The 21,077-nt window shown below is 53.0% G+C and overlaps 1 protein-coding gene across 4 annotated transcripts; it reads left to right on the top strand.

The window, feature by feature from the left end:
* The first annotated feature begins 10,871 nt into the window (after window positions 1-10,871).
* PELI3 (pellino E3 ubiquitin protein ligase family member 3) lies at window positions 10,872-20,475 on the top strand. 4 transcript variants are annotated; one of them, XM_090258093.1, is made up of 7 exons: window positions 10,872-11,052; window positions 11,580-11,651; window positions 14,029-14,158; window positions 14,700-14,801; window positions 15,574-15,768; window positions 16,084-16,272; window positions 17,550-20,475. In XM_090258093.1, exons 1-7 carry the CDS (start codon window positions 10,901-10,903, stop codon window positions 18,117-18,119), a joined length of 1,410 nt encoding a protein of 469 aa, XP_090114219.1. In that variant the 5' UTR covers window positions 10,872-10,900; the 3' UTR covers window positions 18,120-20,475. The 4 variants fall into 4 exon arrangements, with proteins under 4 accessions (XP_090114219.1, XP_090114226.1, XP_090114235.1 ...); XM_090258100.1 differs by lacking the exon at window positions 11,580-11,651; XM_090258109.1 differs by lacking the exon at window positions 16,084-16,272.
* The last annotated feature ends 602 nt before the right edge of the window (window positions 20,476-21,077 follow it).

The raw sequence follows: 21,077 nt of genomic DNA, 5'->3' as shown, positions 1-21,077 counted from the left end.
AGACAACTAAACTGAAGAAGGCCCTTTGTACCGCATAGCATTGTGGGTATGGTAGTTTTGCCCGCTCCTGCAAATCCCGCAGATTGCTGTAGGCTGGGGCGCTATCTGCTGGACACGGCGATTATCCTTGGGTTTGAAATGAACCTAGAACTCTTTCTTAGGTATAGCGACACTCTCTTTACTCGCTGAGTCTGTTGTCTTGCCTGTTGTTGAAAGGCGTTATGGTTTAAGAGTACAGACTCTGGAAGCAAACTGCCCGCTCGCTCCTCTTGCTGCCTGTCAAGCCGATCAAGTTAATTTATGCTGCGTTTCCTCCCTTGTACAATGGGGATTAACATGTGTAGCACCTACCCCTAGGAATTGTGAGGGTTGAGTTAGCAAACTGCTTTAGAACAATGCGTGGCTTCTGGTCAGCTATTAAGTGTACAAGGAGGACAAAACCTTCACAGAGCTGCTGTGAGGCTTAACACGTTCAGCATGTACTTAGTACGTCGTTTGTGTCCATGATATCACTGCATATCATTTAACTTCTTTCGAGTACTCGCTACATGCCAGGCCCTGTGTTAAGGGTATTATCTCATTTAATCCTCACAACGGCATGTTTTATTTTAGCCTTTTTACAAATAAGAGCGTTGAGGCACCAAAAAAGGGGACCCAAACCACCTATCCAGGATGTGACAGGGCTGGGAAATAAATACTGGGATTGTCTGATTCTAGATCTTGTGACGTTTATGGCTCTGTACTGCCTCATCTATTAAAAGGAGTTAATCTGTGTCAGACCACACTGTAAACTGAGAGTTTTAAAATTATGAATCCGCATTAAACTCTCACTAATGTGATTGTTCCTGCTTCTGACAGCCAAGTTCTTTATAGCATTCAACCTATTAACCTTGATCAAGACTGTGGAGCCAAGCTGGTCCTTTGATTGACTAGCTGTAAAACCTTGGATAGATAATTGACTCTCTTGTGCTTTGTTTCCTCACTAGTAGCATAGGGCTAATAATAGTGTCTGCCTCACAAAAAATTAGTTAGTTCAGCTAAATCACTTAGAAGAGGGCCTGGCCCAGAACAAGCCAGGCTGGGTATGATTTATGTCTGGGTCCCCCACACTGACCACCCTTTATTTACAAATAAAGACATAAATTCTTTATGAATAAAGGAATCAAGAAGTAGATGGGCATAGCAGGTGCTCTGGGAGCCACGAGTACAACCTGGGACAAGTTGGACTCTGTTGGGTGCAATTTCCACTTCCTGTCATTGAAAGGACAGTTTTGATTATTGTGACTCTTACGGATGATGAGGAAGCAACTCCTTAGTCTACCTTTGAAATGTGTTAGTGCAGAGGGTTTGGTGGTGAAAATGAAGCCAGGCTGGTGTATCTCTCCACACCATGCCCCTCTCCTTTTTTGTAGAGTGAGTATAAACTTTACTCTCTCTCTAAAAAAAGAAAGAATGAAAAAAAAGAAAGAAAGAAAGAAAGAAAAAGGAGAAAGAGAAGAAGAAGAAGAAGAAGTAAAAGAAAAAGAAAATGAAGCCGGACACGTGAGTAGGACCAGATCACGCAGGCCTTGTCAGCCTAGTTAAGAAGTGTGGGCTGTGCAGTAGGAAGCCATTGAGGTGCGCTGAGCATTTGCATCACATTTGCACTTTGAAAAGGTGCCCCCAGCTTGGGTATGCAGAGGGGCTGGAGGAGGACAACGGTGGATGCAGGAAGTTCCATGAGGCCAGGGCAGGAAGATGGTGAAGAGATGATGGTGGCTTGGGACCAGTTCAAGAGGTACTTAGAAGATAGAACTTCTTTTGGTCAACAAATGCTGGTGCCGTGTGAATTGTATCCATTTTTATGAATAGTAACAAGTTTAAATGTTATTACAACCCTCACTTTACAGATGAGAAAACTGAAGCACAGAGAGTTTAAGTTGCTTGTTCAAATGCACACTGCTAGAAAGTGGCAGGGTCGGGATTTGAACCCAGGCCTCTTGGTTCCAGGATCTGTGCACTTAACCACTCTCTAATCAACAGAACTCTGTGCCTGAGGAGTAACTTGAGGCGGGTGGAGGAGAGAAGCATCAAGGCTGATGCTCAGGATTCTGGCTTGGAGAGTTTGGGCAAAAGTAGAAATCAAACTAAAACCGAGCCTATGACCCTTAGAAAGTGGAACATTCTGGACAAAATGTTGGCAGGTAGGGGGTTTGCGGACCCCCAATGTACACAGGATAAAAAGTCACTGGGCTACAAGGAGAAAGAAGAAAGAGGGAGGGGGAGTGATGAGAGCTGCAGGAGGACCCAGCTGGAAAGGCTGGTAGCCTGCTTCCCAGGTGGGTGAATGGATCCCAGTAAAGGGGTGCAGGCCAGGGCTCAATGGGTGGCTAATCCCATTCCCCAAGGGGGCAGCAAGACCCTTGCGAGGGAACAGCTGTGTAGTGACCACTGAAGACTTGGCAGAAATGCCTGTGTCCTTGTGCATCAGAAAGGTTCCCCTGCTTTGAAGCATGACATGGAAGTAGCAGAGAGGCCACCAGCCTTGGAGGGAAACGTGACCAGCCAGAGGTCTTCTCAGGGTGAACGTCTGGTAGGGCCATCTCGACAGGGACCCGTATGAACAGACAGAATTGGGTGCCCGATACAGTTTGCTGGAGTAAGGGCCAGGGATTCTGAATTTCCACCAATGCAAACAGATGAAGCTGAGAAGACAAGTTGGACTGAGCTCTGTACCTGCCACACGCAAACAGTGCTTGGCCTGGTGCCCCGATACCCCTGGGGCAGCACGAAAGAGCAAAGAAGGAGGAAGACAGAAAGGAGTGGGCTGAGCTCCCTTCAACCTTTGATTGAAGACATGGGGATTTAGGGGCCTAGAACTACCCACACACCATTCACCTCTCCCCCTCAGCCTGTCCCCAAATCCTGCCAATTTATATCCCCACAGTTCCCTCCCGTCTTGCCATCTGCTCTGTGACTGCCCAGAGAAGTGGGCTGACATCCATTTTCTGCCTCTCCCAACACACACTTCTCCCTCACTGTGTGACTTGGAGTGAGTCCCTTCACCTCTCTGGGCCTCAGTTTTCTCAACTGTGAAAAAAGAATAATAAGCATGCCTGCCACACAGAACTGTCGAGAGAATTTAATAAGATTACCCAGGCAGGATGCTTAGCTCAGGCCTGGCATGTGACATATGGTAAGCATTCTCTAAGGGTTAACTATGTCCCGGCTGGTGTGTCTTAGTGGGTTGAGCGCCAGCCCATGAACCAAAAGGTCACTGGTTCAATTCCCAGTTGTGACACATGCCTGGGTTGTGTGTTAGGTCCCGGTTGGGGGCATGTGAGAGGCAACCAATCAATGCTTCTCACACATGGATGGTTCTCTCCCACTCTTTCTCCCTCCCTTCCCCTCTCTCTAAAAAATAAAATCTTTTTTAAAAATAAGGGTTAATTCTTATTATAGTTGGTTCAGATGTCCTCTTTCCTTGGCTGGACCCTCAGGACAGCCCCTTTTTGGCTTCCCTGCCTCCATTCTTGCCCACCAGTCTATCCTCTGCAACTTAGCTGGTGTCAAGCCCCCGTCCAGAACTTGCTAGGGTCCCCTTCAGCTCCTTTTCCCAGAGTATGGGTCTTGGTCCATTCTGAGACACCTGTTAAAATTCTTCTTTCTGGAATCCTCCTCCAGTGTCCCAGGGGATCCTGCTGAGACTCATTGCCCTATAAACTAAAGTCTACACTTGTGGGCATGAGACTCAAAGCCCTGCAGCTGGCCCCTGACAGCTCCTCCAACCTGCTGCTCCCACCTCACACCACAGCCTCTGGCCACAGCCGGGCGTGTACGCTTCCCTGCCACCTCGCGCTCTCCTGTGCCTCCCTGTCTGTGCAGCAGACCTGCACGCTCTCTCCCACCTTTCCTTCCCGCCTCCCTCTGCCTCCCTGCCCCTCAGGAAGGTGCCTCTTCTGGACCGATTATCTCCCCTGCCCCCGCAGAAGTAATATATTGAAGCCCTAACTTCAAGTACCTCCAAGTGTGACTGTATTCTGAGATAAGATCTTTAAAGAGGAGACATGATTAGTTCAAATGAGGCCATTTAGGCTGGGCCCTCATCCAGTCTGACAGGTGTCCTTATAAGAGGAGTTTGGGACACAGGCCTGCACAGAGGAAAGACCAGCAAGAAGACGGCTATGTGCGAGCCGAGGAGCGAGGCCTCGGGAGAAAACAGGCCTGCCGACACCTTGAGCTTAGGGCTTTTTGCAAATTAGAGTTGTGACCTATCAGTGGGTTAGAAAACTGGTTTCATGAGTTCAACCAGCATTTTTAATGAAGTCGAATAGAAAATAGAGGACATCACATGGGGTAGAGCTAAGTGTCCTCATGCAACTGTGCTGCCCTTGTGTGTCTGTGTGTCTGTTTGTATTGGATCACAAGAAAAATGTATTTCTAACTAAGGCTCATGGCCCAGCCTTACCCAAATAGGAGGCCACTGCAGTGGCCTCTGTGTGACCCTCAGACATGATGTTACATCTTGCTCGTTCCTGTACGTCCAAGGCCTGACCTTGGGCCTGGCATGCAGTAGGTCTTTGGGGAATATCTGTGGGACAGACGCCATGGTCCTGACATGTATTGCCTCCTGTGCTTCCACCTCTGTAACCCTGGTCTCCACCCCAATATCTTTCACCTGGATGCCAACAGCAGCCTAACAGCATCCCACTCAGGCTCCTCTGCAGACCTCCTTCCAGCAGCCAAGAGGGGTCTTCCTAAAGCACACATCAGATTTTGTCACTGAGTGACCCCAATGTCATCATGTCTCTCACCTACACCAAGGAGTTCCCACTGGAACCCAAGTAAAGTCCTAATTCTTTACCCTGCCCTATACGGCCTGATGTGCTCTGGCCCCTCTTCACTCCCCTCTGACCACTGCTCTCTTCTCCCTCATCGCACACCAGCCACATTGACATCTTTGGTTATTGTGGCATTGGGACTTATAATAAGAAATATGTATTCGGTCTGTGTCTTGGTTCCTGGCACAGAGCTCCTAAAGACTACAGAATTCCCTAAGTGATAAGAGTCGTAAAGGTGAAAGGAGAGTTTACTGTTATCCGTAACAAACCCATTTCCACCACGGATGACTTCCATGATTCTGCAACCCAGGGCAGAAGATGTCTGTCTCTGAACTTCCATCCCAAATTCCCAACAAATGGAATGTGATTGATCCAGCCTGGGTAAGGATGGCAGCCCTCCTCCCTCCTTTCTGCTGTGATCAGGGGATGATGTCAGAGATAAATGTGATTGCTGGGGACGAATCTTTGGGGCTAGTGAGAAGCAGGTTCACTGGGATGCCCCAAAGTAGGTATTTAATAACATTGCTGATGAATGAGTAAACAAGTAAACCACAAGGCTACCTGGATTTGAAGCGCTAGGGACCCTTTCTAGCCCCTCCCATGGCCTTTCCTTCTCTCTGTACACCTGTCCTGCCACCCTAGTTATTCTCCCTGGCTTCCTCAGCTCCCTTCGGTTCTGTCCCCTGTCACTCATTCTGGCCATGGCTGTCACCGCTTCACCAGCCCCCTCTACCTCCTGCCCTTTTAGCCAGAACAAACCCCTGCTCATTCAAATTGCAGAGTATGAGCTTCATTGAGCCATCTCATCGTACTTTTAACATTCCTCTAATTAAAAATATTTTGAACAAACAAAGCTCATAGAACATAAATGTGCACCTTAACAAACTATTACAAAACGAGCACCCAGGGGTGTCCCACTTAGTGAAGAAACCGGACAGCACCCTGGACAGCACCCTCACCATCTCCACGGGCCCCTTCTCAATTATGACCACCGTCCTGATTGACTGCCTTGCCTTCCTCTGGTTTTACCACCTCCGTGGGCCTCTGGCCCAGTACGGCTCAGTTTGGGCTCCTGCTGGGGTTTATATCGATGGACTCAGACAGCATGAGTCCACTGTGTGTGTTTGGCTATTTTTCCTTTGCTCTTTGCTTTTTTATTTTTTATTTTTAAGAACTATATTGAGATACACTTCACATATCCTACAATTCACTCATTTAAAGTGTACAGTTTAGTGGTGCTTAGTATATTCACAGACATATGTAACCATTACCACAGTGAATTTAGGGACATTTTCATCACCTGAAAAAGAAATGTGTGTCTTTTAGCATCCTCGCTTCATTCTGCCACTTATCCCAGCCCTACTCTGTTACTGTCTCTATAGATTTTTCTATTCTGACATTTCCTATAAAGTGAACCACACAATATGTGGTCTTTTGCTACTGGCTTCTTTCACTTAGCATAATGTTTTCAAGATCCATTTATAATGTTTTCAAGGTTGTGGCATGTATCAGTAGTTTGTTTCTTTTTATGACTGAATAATATTCCATCGTATAGACACACTACTTTTTGTTCATCCCTTCAACAATGAGTAAACATTTGGGCTGTTTCCATGTTTTAACTATTGTGGATAATGCAGCCACAAATACTGTGTACAGCTTTTTGTGTGCACGTTTTCCTTTCTCTTGGGATGCACCGAGAAGTGAAATTTTGGGTTATGTGGTAACTTCATGTTTACTTGTTTGGGGCACTGCCAGACTGTTCTCCTAGGTGGCTCCACCATTTTCTGGTCCCACCAGCAGTGTGTGCGGATGCCGATTTCCCCACGTCCTGACCATAACCGCCTGCTTTCCCCCCCAGTTTACAGGTCATCCTTCCCCATTTCCTTGCATGACATAATTTTTTGTTGAAAACTGAAGATTTTAGGTACTATATTGTAGCAACTTAATAGTGGTCTTCCCCCTTCAGGGTCTGTTTTTATTTGCTTGTTTAGTGACTGGCTGGATTATTTTAGTGAATTCCACCCCACTGTTCTCTGTCCTTGGTCCTCAGGGAATGTCACCTTGAGCATGCCCGTGGTCACCCTGGGATGACAGTAGTTTGGGCAAGGCTCTCCCTGACTGGCTCTTTCCTGACCACACCCACTATTAAGCTCCACTCATTGCCAGCTGAGTTCTTTATCATTTCCAACAATGTCCTGAGACATGAATTGCTTCACAAATGGATCCAAACACATTCGGACTCTAAGGGAAGGGGGTTTGGATTTCCAGATCTATCTGAGGGTTCTACCTTTTCCCAGCCCCACCCTCCCTCCTACAATGAGGCGGAGCCCAGCACCTTAACCCTTCCTTCTCCTCTCCTCTCTGAATCTCTTAGTGCAGAGTTTGCTGTTGTTGCTTTTTATTTGTGCTGTTTTCCAACATTCTTTCTCCAACAGAGACTCAAATATTCTCCCAAATGTTTATGTCAGCCCCTGGTCTTTGGGCACTTGAACCCAAGAATGAAAGAAATAAAGGTTGTATCACGTTCCTTTTTTTGTCCCCTACTTTTTTTTTAAGCAATAGGGTCAAGATCTAGATTGAAGAGAGAGAAGGGAGGGACTGAACAAAGGGATTTCAGAACAATACGACAAATTTTTATCCCACTACAGGTAGGTGTTATTATTATTATTCCCATTTTGTAAATAAGGAAGCTGAGGTGAGAGAGATTTAGAAGCTAAAGTTCTTGGCACAGAAGAACATGGGACTTAGAACCAGAAACCAAGGCTGAGACTTGGCTATTTGGTGGTGTCCCGACTCCCCTTTCTCCTCCCCCATCTGGACAATGCTGGGATCAGGCCCACACCAGGCTCCCGGAGGCCCCTGAAAGTCCAGCTGTGCCCGCCATGCAGCTCTGACCCCAGCTGACCCTGCGCTCCACCATGGGAGGAATCACTCTCAGCCTTTCCTCTCTGCAGTCCGGTGTCAGGTGGTAGCACAGGGGGCCAGGTCACACCGCACTCCATACTTGCCTTGCTGCATGATCCAGGAGAAGTACCTCCCCACTGCCAGAAAAGGGTGGGGGGTGAAGCGCCTCATTTTTCTCATTTGCAAACTGAGGTATCTAAGAGTAATTCAGCACACATTCATGGACGGCCTGCTGACAGGTGGACTGCCTGCTGGCAGGCAGACAGCCAGGAGCTGGGGGTGCAGAGGGGAGTGAGACCGTCCTAGTGACCCTGTGTCCTGACGTGGCTGTGCATGCCTGGCATGGGAGAGGGCACACTGTAGGCATTCAGTGGTGCTGGGTTTGCATGACCTGCTGCTGGCAGCCCAGCAGTCCAGCCTGCTCAGTAGTGGCCTCGCAGGGAGTTCCTCCTTGATTAATGAGTGCCTTTGTCCCTAAAGGACTTGCTGTCGGCAGCTTTCTTGTTCCATCTGACTGGTGGGGCCCCAGAACAGTTGGCAAAGCAGTTGGTATCCTGGACTATTTTTAGGTGGGGGAGTTAGTGGAGTGTGTGGTGGGGCCCAGGGGGTCTCAGAGACTGAGAGCTTCACAAGCAACAAGTTGGGGGTGGAGGGAAGGATTCTCCCTCTCAGGAATGTGTGGGCAAACTCACTTATCCTTCATGATGGGGTGCCAAAGGCCATCTCCTCTGTGCAACCTTCCTTGAGTTCTTCAATAGAATACACACTCACGACAAAGATGCAAGTTAAGAGTCCATCCTCTGAGCTTTCCCCAGCTCTTGATTATGGCTCCGAACAGTCCAAGGGGTAATGACCTTAGGGATCTCATTTGATGCATCTCTGGGCCCCTTCGGCTCTGCGCTTCTAAGCCCCATCCTGCAATTCCCAGTCATCACAAGGTAAGGAAGTCAGAAGTCCAGATTTTGGGGTCACATAGCAGAGATCCACTCTTGGCTCCTTTCTAGCAAAATAACCATGACCAAGTCAGGTTGTAAATCTGTTTTCTCATCTGTAAAATGGGTGATTATCGGGTCTGCCTCCCAGCAATTAAAAGGCTTATTTTGCTCCAAGTACAGTGCATGGCACCTGGCACAGACTGATAGATGACCTATCTTGCAAGCCCAGGCCCGGAAGGGGTTGCGCGTCCTTGGGGGTTTCAGTCCCCTTTGTGGCATCTTGCGTGGTGTGTACGTGCTGGCGGGCAGGCGGGAGGTGTTCCTGGACACCAGACGACCCAGAACCGGCCAAAGGTCACCCAGCAAGAAAGTGGCCGAGCTGGACTAGAAAGTTGCGATTCCACAGTCAATTGCATAGGTTTTCCGCTGCCTCCTGCTGACGCACACACTCCCCCCGCCCCCCCCCCCTTGGTCTACTGTTTTTTTACTTCTCGCTCTCCTTCCCGCCCCCGCGTGTTCCCCACGTGGAAGGCGGGGTCTCGATCGGGGGATGGAGAGTCCCCGGCCTAAGGTGGGGAAAGAAGCCCCCAGCCCTGCGTGAAGGCCCTGGACTGCGGTGGAGGAGGGAGCACCCAGGCCTCCGGGAGACCCCGAGAAGTTCCCACAAATGAGGGCGGGATCTGTGGAGCCCGAACTGGGATATCCAGGAGTCACCGATTCCCCAGACTTCCTGAGATGGTGGGGGGCGGGGCTTCCAGGACTGGGGGCGGAGTCGGCGGAGGATGGGGTCTTCTCAGAGGGGCGGAGCTCAGATGGTTAGGGCTAAGCTGCGCCGCAAGGGGCGGAGTCTAGGTGGGGCGGGGCTCCATGGGGGCGGGGCCATAGGGCGGGGCAGCAGAATAGAGGGTGGAGCGTGGAGGTTTGTGCTTGTCCCCCCTCCCTCAGCCCCGGGTGTCCCTGTGACGAGGCAGCGCGAGCCGCCGCGGGCCGGGCCCATCCCGCCGCAGCGGCTCCAGGGCCGAGCAGGGGCGAGGCGCGGAGGGAGCAGCACGGAGCGGATTCCTTCGCGCAGCCAGGTGAGGCCGCTGGGGAGGAGGGGGCGGGGGCTGCGCCAGGCGGGTCCTGGCGGGCGCCGGGGGCGTGTTTGCGTGTCTGTGGGTGGCCGGGGGAGTGGGTTCGAGGGCGGGCTCCTGAGGCTGTTTGGGCGCTAACGCCCGCTGTGAAGGGGCCAGGGTGGGCTCTGCACCCGTCCTGGCACTGCTCGTGGGGCTTGGGCTGTGCGGGACTGTGCGTGCACGCGCGTGTTTGTGTCGAGCGGCCGCCCGGTGTGTATCTGCGTATGCGTTGGGCCGTATGCGCTGGGCCGTCATTGTGCCTGCCCCCGGCGCGGGGCGCGGGCCTGCCCCGGCGCAGTCCCTCTTGCGCGGGGATGTTTTCCAAACAGGCTTCCTGCGGAGATGGGTTCTACTGCAGTCGGAGCTGGAGCGGGGAGCGCCGCCCCCACAGGCCTCCAGAGACCCGGGCAGCCCGGGGACTGCAGACAGACACCTGAGGGAGGAAAGGGGCGCGCACCCGGGAGGGGCCCAGAGGCCTGCCAGCAGGACGAGGCCAAGATGGGGAGACTGAGGCAGAGGGATAGGAAGGTGGAGGTGGCCAGACAAGCGGAGCTGGGGAAGAAGGTGGGAAGAGAGATGGGGGGAAAGGACAGAGGCGGGGAGGGCGGCGAGTCATTGAGAAAAGAGACCGGCAGACAGAGACCAGACCTACGAAGGGACAGAAAGATTAAGAAGGACAGACAGATTCCAAAAACCTGACAGAAGGGTTACTTAGAGGTCCTGTGGCTGAGAGCTAAACCCAGGAACTGAGTCTAAGATAAGGAGCAAGGGCCCCCAACTCCTAGGGTGCCCCTCTTCCAAGAGCACCCCAGACTGGGGTCGTGGCCAAAGAGAAACCTCTGGCCACCTGAAGTTGGTTCATTCCTCTGGCTCCACCAAATTTTCTGACCCTGTTGTGTGGCTTCTCTCTTTTGGTTCCATCCCACCTATCAACTTCCTTCTCTGGTATCCCAGCAACCCAGGGCAGTTTAGGAGGGGCAGAGGTGAAGTGGTTGCCATAGCAACAGAGGCGGTGAAAGGTCATTCTGGCCTTAGCCTAGGTGGCCCTGCAGCAGGCCAGAGCTGGCACTGAGGAGGGTTGGAATGGGAGGCTGTAAAATTCTTTTTCTCTCTCATTTTCCCCAGAATGGTGCTGGAAGGAAACCCCGAAGTGGGGTCCCCCCGAACCTCAGACCTCCAGCACCCTGGGAACCAGGGTTCTTGCGTCCTCTCTTCTCCTGGTGAAGATGCGCAGCCAGGAGAGGAACCCATCAAGTATGGTGAACTCATTGTGCTGGGGTGAGTGTCCCTGGTCCAGGTGGGGTGGGGCACCAGGCACCTCCCAGGGCAACCAGACCAAGGGCCCCATTCTCTCCACCTTCTTCTGCTCTTTGTCCCTCCTTACCTTCCCAGCTGAGAGACAGAGTTCACCAAACCCACCTTAATTCATTGTTATTTTGTCTTCCCATTTTTCATAAATTACTGAGAGAACTCTTAATTGCCCACCTAAGTTTCTGATCAGTAACACCGCTGCCTTTCATAAAGCACCCAGTGCGTGTGTGTAGTTTGAGGTTAAGAACTCTGGTTCTTCATCAAAATTCCTTGGTTCAAATCCTGCCTCTGCCAGTTGTTTAACTTCCCTGTGCCTCCATTTCCCCCTTTTACAAATAGGGATGTTGATAACACCTCGGAGGGTTGTTGGAAGGAATGAATGAGGTGATTTCTGTAAACAGGTAGAACAGTGCCTGGCACTTATCCAGTGTTCTGGGAGGCAGGACTGTGCCAAGCCCTTTCATGGACATTATTTCATTTCAATCTTCACAAAGATGCTGTGAGGAAGGAGGTGAGGAAACCGAGGCTCAGAGAGGGGAAGTGACTGGTCCAAGGGCACACAGCTGGTAAGTGGCAGGGCTGGGATTTGGACCCAGGTCTTTCTTACTCTAGGTCTAGTGCACTTTCACTAAAGCCACAGCTGATCATCATGCCATAGATAAGCAAACTGAGGCCAGGAGAGAGGAAGCAATGTGAACTGGTGGATGGGTAGACCTCATCCCTTCTGGTCTCTGCCTGACCAGGATCCCTGCAACGCACACTTTACACTTCCCCCAGGCACAGATCCCTCTTCCTCCCCCATCAGTACCTCCTTTGGTCTTTCTTTCTGCCATCTGCCCTGAAGAAAATATCTGATAGGCTATGTTATCATTATGGTGATTTTGTACAAATAATGTTACTGCTTGTTGACATGCACATGCTATGTACTTTCTTAAAAAAAAAAAAAAAAAAAAAACCAGAAAAAAAGAAAAAACAACCCTAGCCAGCATGGCATAATTGGTTGGAGCATCATCTCATGGACAGAAAGGTCATGGGTTCGATTCCCAGTCAGGGCACATACCCAGGTTGCGGGTTTGATCCCTGGTCAGGGCACACTCGAGAAGGCAACCAATCGATGTTTCTCTCTCTCTCTCTCTCTCTCTCTCTCTCTCTCCTCTCTCTCTCTCTCTCTCTCTCTCTCTCTCTCTCTCTCTCTCTCAATTGCTCCCTCCCTCTCCTTTCCTCTCTTTCTAAAAAAAATGAAAAAATGTCCTTGGTGAGGACAAAAAAGTAATAATAGCTAACATTTATTAAGGGCTTGCTGTATATATGTCAAACTCTATGCCAAGCATTTTTAAATGCTTTATCTCATTTAGTTCTCACAGTGAACCCATGAGATAGGTCTTGATAAATTAGCCCCATTTTATGGAGGTCATGTAATAAGTGGACAAGTCATGAGTTCGCCAGGCCTATGTCCTGAACCGCTCCACCCCTGTACGTGGAAAGAGCTTACAAGAGCAAGAGCGATGTCTCTCTCAGGGGTGCTTGTGTTAGAATAGGAACTGCTTGGTGTCCCAAAGGCAGGGCTGGCTTTGCAGCTGAGGTTGAGGCCACTAATGGGGGAGCTGGAAGACCTAAGGGCCAGGTCCTCTTGACAGCTGGTGGTTCTCTTCAGAGCCGTGAAGCTGCTGGCTGTATGTCAGAGCCACCTGGAGAGCTCACTGAGAGGACCCAGCGGTGGACCCATCCCAAACCTACAGAATCAGAATCTCCATGGGCGGGACCAGGGAATCTGTATTGTTACCAGCTTGCCAGAAGATTTGGATTCAAGTGGTCCTAGGCTGTATTTGGCAGCCCTTCAACCTGCCACACCTTCCATTGCTCCCCACTACTGACAGGAGAAACTCCAGACTTCTCGGCCTGGTTTCCAGGGCCCTTCCACCAACCTCATCCTCTCCTATTGCTCTTCACCACCCACATCAATACTCCCTGATCTCACCAGACTCTGCCAGCCTCGGAGGCGTTTGCTCAGTGTGAGCCCTCCCTCTAAAAGGGCTTCTGCAAGACAGGCTGGAGTCAGACAGACCCAAGTTCAAATCTAGACTTTTTTAACTTACCAGCCTGGGACCTCAGGCGAGTCATTTTACCTCCCTGAGCCTCAATTTTCCTCATTCGTAAAACAGGAAGACAGATATTTGCCTGGCAGGACATTGCACAGATTCCATTAGGTAATTAATAGGTGAAACCCCAGGAACCACGGGAGGCTCCAGTACATGGCAGCAATCAAGGCTGTGACTCACCCCATCTTTGCCTTCCACACCATTCCCTCCGGACAAGAGCTGGAAAGGAAGGTAGAATTTTGATGTGAATGGATATATGGAGGTTGTGGCATTGTGGGTTTTGTTTTTTGTTTTTCTTTTTTTCATTCTGGTTTCCAGTAGTACTTGATGTAATAAATAGCAGTTTGCTAAAGGTGACTCCTTTCCAGTTCTTCAAGGCCCAGTATAGGTGTTCTCTCTCCTAGAAACCTGATCTGGGGGCCAGAATTCCCTTTTCCTGCCTCTGGGCCTGTAGTGCACTTGACTTGTGCCTGGGTCATGGCAGGTGGCAGCCTGTTTCCTTGAAAAGCTGAGGACCTCCTTCCCCTACCACTAGGGCAGAGAACTGACCTGTGGTGCATCTCCTATGCTACCCCAGTGCCCAGCCCCTGGCTGGGAACAGTTCAGGGCTTCAGGAAACACCGATGAATTGAATGGAAGTCCTTTTGAAGATGTTCTGACCCCAGCCCACTTCCCAAAGGCACCGATTTGGTATCTAGTAGGGTCTTCTGGTTTTGGGTGGTGCTAGGACTTGTTTATCGAGGTAGGATCTGCCCAGAAGTTGGCAGTTCCTCCTAGTCTTTCCAGGGCTCACTTTTTCTCTCTCTCCCTTCAACCTTTTCTTCTTAACTCCTCATATCCACAGCTACAATGGGTGTCTGTCAAGTGGGGACAAGGGCCGCCGGCGAAGCCGCCTGGCACTGAGCCGCCGGCCACACGCCAACGGAGTGAAGCCGGACGTCATGCACCACATCTCCACGCCACTCGTCTCCCAGGCAAGCGGCCCATGCCAGCAGACTAGGGCGCCGGTCCTGCCCTCCCTGCCAGGCCCCCCTGGAGCAGGGAGCCTATTGGGCTGCCAGAGAAAGGGTGCTGATGGGCGAGCCTTTGCAGTGTGCACAGTCCTTTACCGTTTGCAAAGCATTTCCTTGGCCACCAGACCCCATCCATTGGATGGAAATGATCAGCATCGTTTTAGAGGCAGGCCGGGCTCAGGGAGGGGATGTGGCAGTCGCACATCGATGACAAAGGAAAACCCTTTGGGTTAGAATTGGAGCGCTGCTGTTTCCAGCTCTGGGCCTTGAGGCTGGTTTCTCCTCCTTTCTCAGCTGCATGCAGTTCCCGCAGCTGTAAAATGGGAACGCTAACCATGCCTTCCTGCTGGGGTGGCTGGAGGGAGCAAGTAAGGTGACGTGTATAGAGAGCTGGCTGCACACTGCACCCTCCACAAAGGGGGCAACCACTCTTCCTTGGGCTCTAGCTTCTAGCTCAAAGGCCACACACCCTGGGAAGTAACTTCCCCTTTTTTCCCACCAGGCACTGAGTAACCGGGGCCAGCACAGCATCTCGTACACACTGTCCCGGAGCCACTCGGTCATAGTTGAGTACACACATGACAGTGACACAGACATGTTCCAGGTATGCTCGGGTCCCTCCACACGTCTCCTGCCCACCAGGCTCAGTGCTCGGCTCTGCAGGCCTTCCAGGGTGAGGCTGGAGGACCAAAGGCCACAGGGAAGGTGCTTTGGGGGCCTTAGAGCAGTCGGCCACTCTTCAGACGAGGAAGCAGGACATCCCAGCGAGGGCTGTTGACTTCCCAGAGTCATGTAGCAAGTGGTAGCTGTGTCAAGATTCAAGCCCAAGACAGGGCTCCCTAGCTGTGGGAGGGCATGCAGTTTCGGGGTTCAGAGAGTGGTGTGAGAATCACACCACCTGGGCTCAGATCCTAGATCCATTGCTTATTAGCCGGGGTGACTCTGGGCCGGAGTCACCTAACCTCTCCAGGCCTCGCTTGTCTCACCGCTCAGGTGGGGCCCGGAATAGCACCCAGGCGTGGGATTGTTGGGAGGTGAACCGAGATATTACACAGGAAGTGTGCAGCGTGGTGCCTGGCAGGTGGTAAACACTTACTAAAGATTCACTTGTGGCTGCTAACGATATGTGAGCACTCCCAGACCTCGGCCACCACCCTTTCCCTGTTCATTCGGCAAATCTGTTAGTTTCTATTGAGTGGGGTGCCCCTCAGACCTTCGAGGGAGGTGAAGAAGCCCCCAACCTTGGCAGTTGGACTTGGAGCCATCTGGGTGCTTGGATGGTGCTGCCTCACTGAGCCGCTGCCAGAAACCCCAGTGTGGGAGCCGTGGGACTGACTGGTAACATGGTACCCTGTGCCTGCCCCCGCCCCTCACAGATTGGCCGCTCCACAGAGAACATGATTGACTTTGTGGTAACAGACACGTCCCCTGGAGGCGGGGCGACCGAGGGCCCCTCTGCCCAGAGCACCATCTCCCGCTACGCCTGCCGTATCCTGTGTGACCGTCGGCCGCCCTATACTGCCCGCATCTACGCCGCCGGCTTCGATGCCTCCAGCAACATCTTCCTTGGAGTGAGTGAGCCCCCAGGCAGGGACCAGCGCTTCATCTGAGAGTGAGCTGAGGGGCAGGCTGGGGAAGGGCAGCATCTGGGGGTGATGGACCAGCCCACAGTAGCCATAACTATGACCTGTGCAGGGACTAGCACCCCACTCAACAAATAAGCAAAGTGGGGTTCAGAGAGGTCAGATGTTGCCCAAGGTCAAGCAGTACCAATTTTAGCCCTCTCCGGGCCACCTCTGACCTTGAGGGTAGAGGGGCAGCACCCCTGGCTCATGACCTGCTGGGGGCCACTTAGTGGTGTGGTCTGATCCCACATGTGGTCCCAGGAGCGGGCGGCCAAATGGCGGACCCCCGACGGCTTGATGGATGGCTTAACCACCAATGGGGTCCTGGTGATGCACCCAGCGGGCGGCTTCTCTGAGGACTCGGCCCCAGGTGTCTGGCGGGAGATCTCGGTCTGTGGGAACGTCTATACTCTGAGGGACAGCCGCTCAGCACAGCAGCGGGGGAAGCTGGTAGGTGGTCCACCCCATTTCCCCCCACCCACCCAGTCATCCTCCCAGGGCCTCCATACCTGCCCGTCTCCCTGTGTAGGCCAGCAGGTGATCTCCAGTCCTCCTGCACCAGGGTGCCCCGACAGGCTCCATCTGGGGGCACGCGCCACTTGCACAGAGGGGACCAGGCTAGTGTCCCCAAGTATCACCCCCGTTGGAGGCCCATGGGGCAGTAGGAGGTGAGCACACACAAACAGCACGCAGTACCAAATGGCTTAGGGGATGCCTGCAGCTTAAAAAAATCACACCCTCTTATGGGGGTGACCCTTGGCCCATGTGTGAGCAGTTTACAGCCTGAAGTGTTGGCAGTCTGTAACAGGTCTGTCACACGCAGACGAGTTTAGCTTTATTCTCCTCTCCCAGTGGGGAAGGGTCCACGGAGCAGTTCTGACACAGGTGACAGAATGCTCCACGTGGGACAGATCAGGAGCTGGGAGAGGGTCCTAGATAGAGGGAGGACATGTTGCCAGGTTCTTCAAATGGGCAATGCAGAGCCCTTCCTGGGTATGAACGTGTTAGGGAAGGAGATGCAAAACACAAGGAAAGCATGGCGTGTCTTTCCAGAGCGTTGATTCTACTGGGAGATTCGGGGAAATCTTATTTTAAAAAAGTATGCACGTGAGTGTTCCACTAGCATACAGGCCCGTTCCAAGTGTACATTGGTGGCTTCGTGAGAAGCACTTGGCATACAGGAGGGGGAATCCGTCTTGAGGACAAGGAGATCAAGACGCAGAGAGGCTGAGTTACTCAACCAGGGACACAGGTTTATTAAACAGTGGGGCCAGAATTCACACCCACGCAGTCTAGCTCTGGAGTCTGTGCTTCAGCCACAGCCCTGGGGACAGCGGCTTTGGCCTCAGTTCCCAGTGTTTCAGCTAGAAGAGCTTCCTGCCTCTGCCATTAGGGAAGAGCCTGGGAAAACAGCTTAGAGAAACTCCATTTAAGTTCAGACCTCCTGATTTGACAGATGAGGGACACTGTGTGCTGGGAGCACCTGCCTGCCCTCCTGCGTGGCTTCTTGGTCCTCCCCCCTCCTCAGCCCCAATCCTCCCCTTCTTTGTCCCAGTCCCCGATCCTGCTCCAGCCACACCCCCCTGCCCCAGCCTGCCTGATGGTCCAGGGCTCCCTCTCCAGGGAGGTTCAATGGAATGGGTGGGTGGCCAGGCTGGGGAGATGGCTGCCCAATGGTCGGGGCTTGGGGGCCTCTTGGGCATGAATCGCTTCTGCTCCCCTGGCAGGTGGAAAATGAGTCCAACGTGCTGCAGGACGGCTCCCTCATCGACCTGTGCGGGGCCACGCTGCTGTGGCGTACGCCGGCGGGGCTCCTGCGGGCACCCACGCTGAAGCAGCTGGAGGCCCAGCGGCAGGAGGCGAACGCAGCGCGGCCCCAGTGCCCCGTGGGCCTCAGCACTCTGGCCTTCCCCAGTCCGGCCCGTGGCCGCACAGCACCCGACAAGCAGCAGCCCTGGGTCTACGTTCGTTGCGGCCACGTCCACGGCTACCATGGCTGGGGCTGTCGAAGAGAGCGGGGCCCCCAGGAGCGGGAGTGTCCTCTCTGCCGTCTTGTGGGGCCCTATGTGCCTCTGTGGCTCGGCCAGGAGGCCGGCCTCTGCCTGGACCCTGGGCCGCCCAGCCATGCCTTTGCACCTTGCGGCCATGTCTGCTCTGAGAAGACTGCCCGCTACTGGGCCCAGACACCGCTGCCCCATGGCACCCACGCTTTCCACGCTGCCTGCCCCTTTTGTGGGGCCTGGCTCACTGGGGAGCATGGCTGCGTCCGCCTCATTTTCCAGGGGCCACTGGACTAGGCTCCCCACAGCCCCCTGCTGCCACACCGACCTGCCCACCTGGGCCCCCCACCTCCTGCAGCCCAGAGGGAGCTCTGCATGTGGGACTACCTGCTGGCACAAAGCCACACCAGATGGACGCATTGGATGGGCTGCGCTCCTCCCCTTTTAACTCTGGCCCCCAAAGGTGTCCCTGAGATCTCTACCCCAGTCAGAACAATGGGGTCCTCAGCACCAGCTCTGTCCTGGCCTTTCCTGGGGTGTCCCGCATCATGCCACTGACACTGTGCCCCTGGGTGAATGAAGGAGCCCTGGGCCCCTGACCCCCAGTTTAGGCTGGCTGCACCCTGAGCCTGCCGACCTACGTTTAGATGCTCACCCTGCTGCTGCCCTGGGGTCCTGTATAAACCTTGCTGCTCAGCTGCCCTCATCAGTCCCACGCGTCCCGCATGTGTACAGTGCCTCCAGCCCAAGTCAGGGGCAGGCGGGTGGCAGGCTGGGACCGACCTCTGTGGATACCCACCGTGGGCCAAGTGGATCCTGAGGGCACGGAGACAATCAGCCCTGGTTTCCTGCCTGGTAGCGTTCACAGTCTAGTGGACAGCATACCAATTACCAAATGACAGCGTGGCTTCCCGTGTGCCAGGATCGGAGAAAGTAGCAGGAGCTGTGGCGCAGATCTCACTGGCAGGTGGGGAAGTGAGGAAGGGTTCACGGAGGAGGTGGCATAGGAGCTCAGCTTTGGTGAAATCCCCCACAGGAAGGGCAGGATGCTGCAGGCAGAAGGGAGAGGCGGAGCACGGGCTCCCGGATAAGTAAGCAGGGAACTGAGTGGGGTTCCGAGAGGCTGGAGCAGGGGCTGCAGGAGGGCAGGAAGGAGGCTGGAGCAAGAGGCTGGGGCTGTGCTGGCAGAGAAGATGCTGAATGGAGGATTTGGAACCTCATTTGTGGACAGCCAGGAGCTGAGGGGAAGAGAGAGGGCTCGCAGTTCCAGAACGTTGGCTGTGATACAAGGGCTACCATTCCCCAGTGCCCACTTTGTGCCCCACACTGTGCTTATGATAATAACTATGTTCATTGAGCACTCGGTAGACACTGGGCTCTGCTTCTCGGAGGTTTGGCTATTCAATCCTCATAGGAGCCCAGGGCGGGGGGTGTTACTGTTCCTGTTTAGGGGGAGATTAAGGCATGTTCCCCAAGTCCCACTGTTAGACATTGGCCGAGGCAGGTTCACATCCATGGCTGCCTGCCTGGCCTCAGAGCCTGCCCTCTTCTCCATTACACCATGCTGCTTTCCTTGGAGTTCGCCTGGTGGGCTTTGGTTGCCATGGAGGCCAAGTCTGACCTGGCTCCCCTATTCATCCTGGCTAAGTGTCACCTCCCACCGAGAGCCAAGGCAAACTCAGGGTGCTGCTCAGGTTGCACCCAGACCATTCCTAGGGGAAGTGAGCTTGGACAACAGGTAGACAGAGGTTCTAGAAATATAAAAACCCGAAGGAGAGGCTCTGAATGCAAGCCTGACCTGGGCATCATCCCTAGTGGAAGACAGCTGCCTTTGGAGGACAGATTCCTAGGGGAGGGACCTGCTCCAGGACACACAGCCAGCTGGGGCCACAGAAACCAGACTTGGGGCTATTGAGAAGGCAGAAGGCACCCATGAGTGGTGAGGGGGGGGGGATGTGATCAGTCTTGATTCCAGAGTTTCACTGCCATTATGGGGGAGCTCAGCTGGGGATCCTGGGGTGGTTATGGGACGTGGCAACTCCTACACACACACACGTACACAGAACTAGGAATCCAACTCTTGCCAGTGGCTTTTTTTCTTCTGACCTGATTGGGAACCAAACAGGAACATTCTGATCCCAGAGGTGGCAGGGAACCTCAGACTCTGGATGAGGGACGAGCAAAGGGCACAGGCCCAACTCCAGGCGGAAACTCAGAAGTGTTCATGGAGGGGAGTCAGACAGCCCTGATCCTGGCCCAGCTCTGCCCCTTTCCAGCTCTTGGAGTCTGTTTCCTCAGCTGTTAAATGGAATAAAAGTCCCGTCACCAGGTGGTTATGAACTATGGAGGGCACCTGTAATACAGTAGGTACTTAACGTTCCTTCCTCTCCTATCCCTTCTTCATTCCCATGGGAAGAGACAGCACTGGGACAGTCACAACTCCAGTGAGTGCACTGCGTGTGTGTGTGTGTGAGCGCAGGTGGGGAGAGCTGTGGTAGGAAGTCTGAGGAAGGCTGAACCCCAGTTCAGGCACACCTGACGACATGCTAGCTGGCTTTAGGAAAGCTGATGAGCCTAATTGATTTCCCCATCTGTACAATAGGTAAAATGATATCTCAGGGTTTTCGCAAAAATAAAAGGTCTACCATGTCCAGCTGCTACTACAGGGACTCTGTAAGGCTCAGGTTAGCTTGTGAACATAGGAATGCAGCTTGGTTGGGGCGCCCAGGAGTACCGGGGTCTTTTGCAAAACTCCTTTACTGGTGTACATTTCAATTTCACCCAAGTCAGGGAAGATTTTATACCCGAAGACAGTGGAAATTGAGGTGTAAGAAAGAAGAGGGGTGATGTTCCTAAGGACGGATCAATTTATTGAGCTCCTGCAATGATAACCGTCATCAGAGCTAACAGTAGCATTGTTGTGCCAAGGAGAGCTTGGACACCTTTGTAAATGAGCAGCTGGGGTGCTTACGGTGGACAGATGCTGCTCTGGGGCTCGATACAGGTGTGGCAAAGGCCGGCGAGGAGAGGGTGTGGATTTCAGGCACCCCTCTCCGCGAGACACCAGGGGGCGCCACTGCCCAATCAACCCTTCACTCAAGCTGACAAGGTCCCTCAGGGTGGAAGGAATTATTTGCCCGATTTTTCTACTGAGACAGCAGAGGTAAAGTGACCCATCCAAGGACACAGCCTAAAGCCTGCGAAGGCCAGATTCCGCCCCCACTCTGATCTGGGACCCTCACAATGCTCCCCACT

The sequence above is a fragment of the Furipterus horrens genome, unplaced genomic scaffold, assembly GCF_987537825.1.
Source record: "Furipterus horrens unplaced genomic scaffold, mFurHor1.1.pri manual_scaffold_2, whole genome shotgun sequence".
NCBI classification, from domain to species: Eukaryota; Metazoa; Chordata; class Mammalia; order Chiroptera; family Furipteridae; genus Furipterus; species Furipterus horrens.
This window is presented reverse-complemented; position numbering and strand designations above follow the sequence as displayed.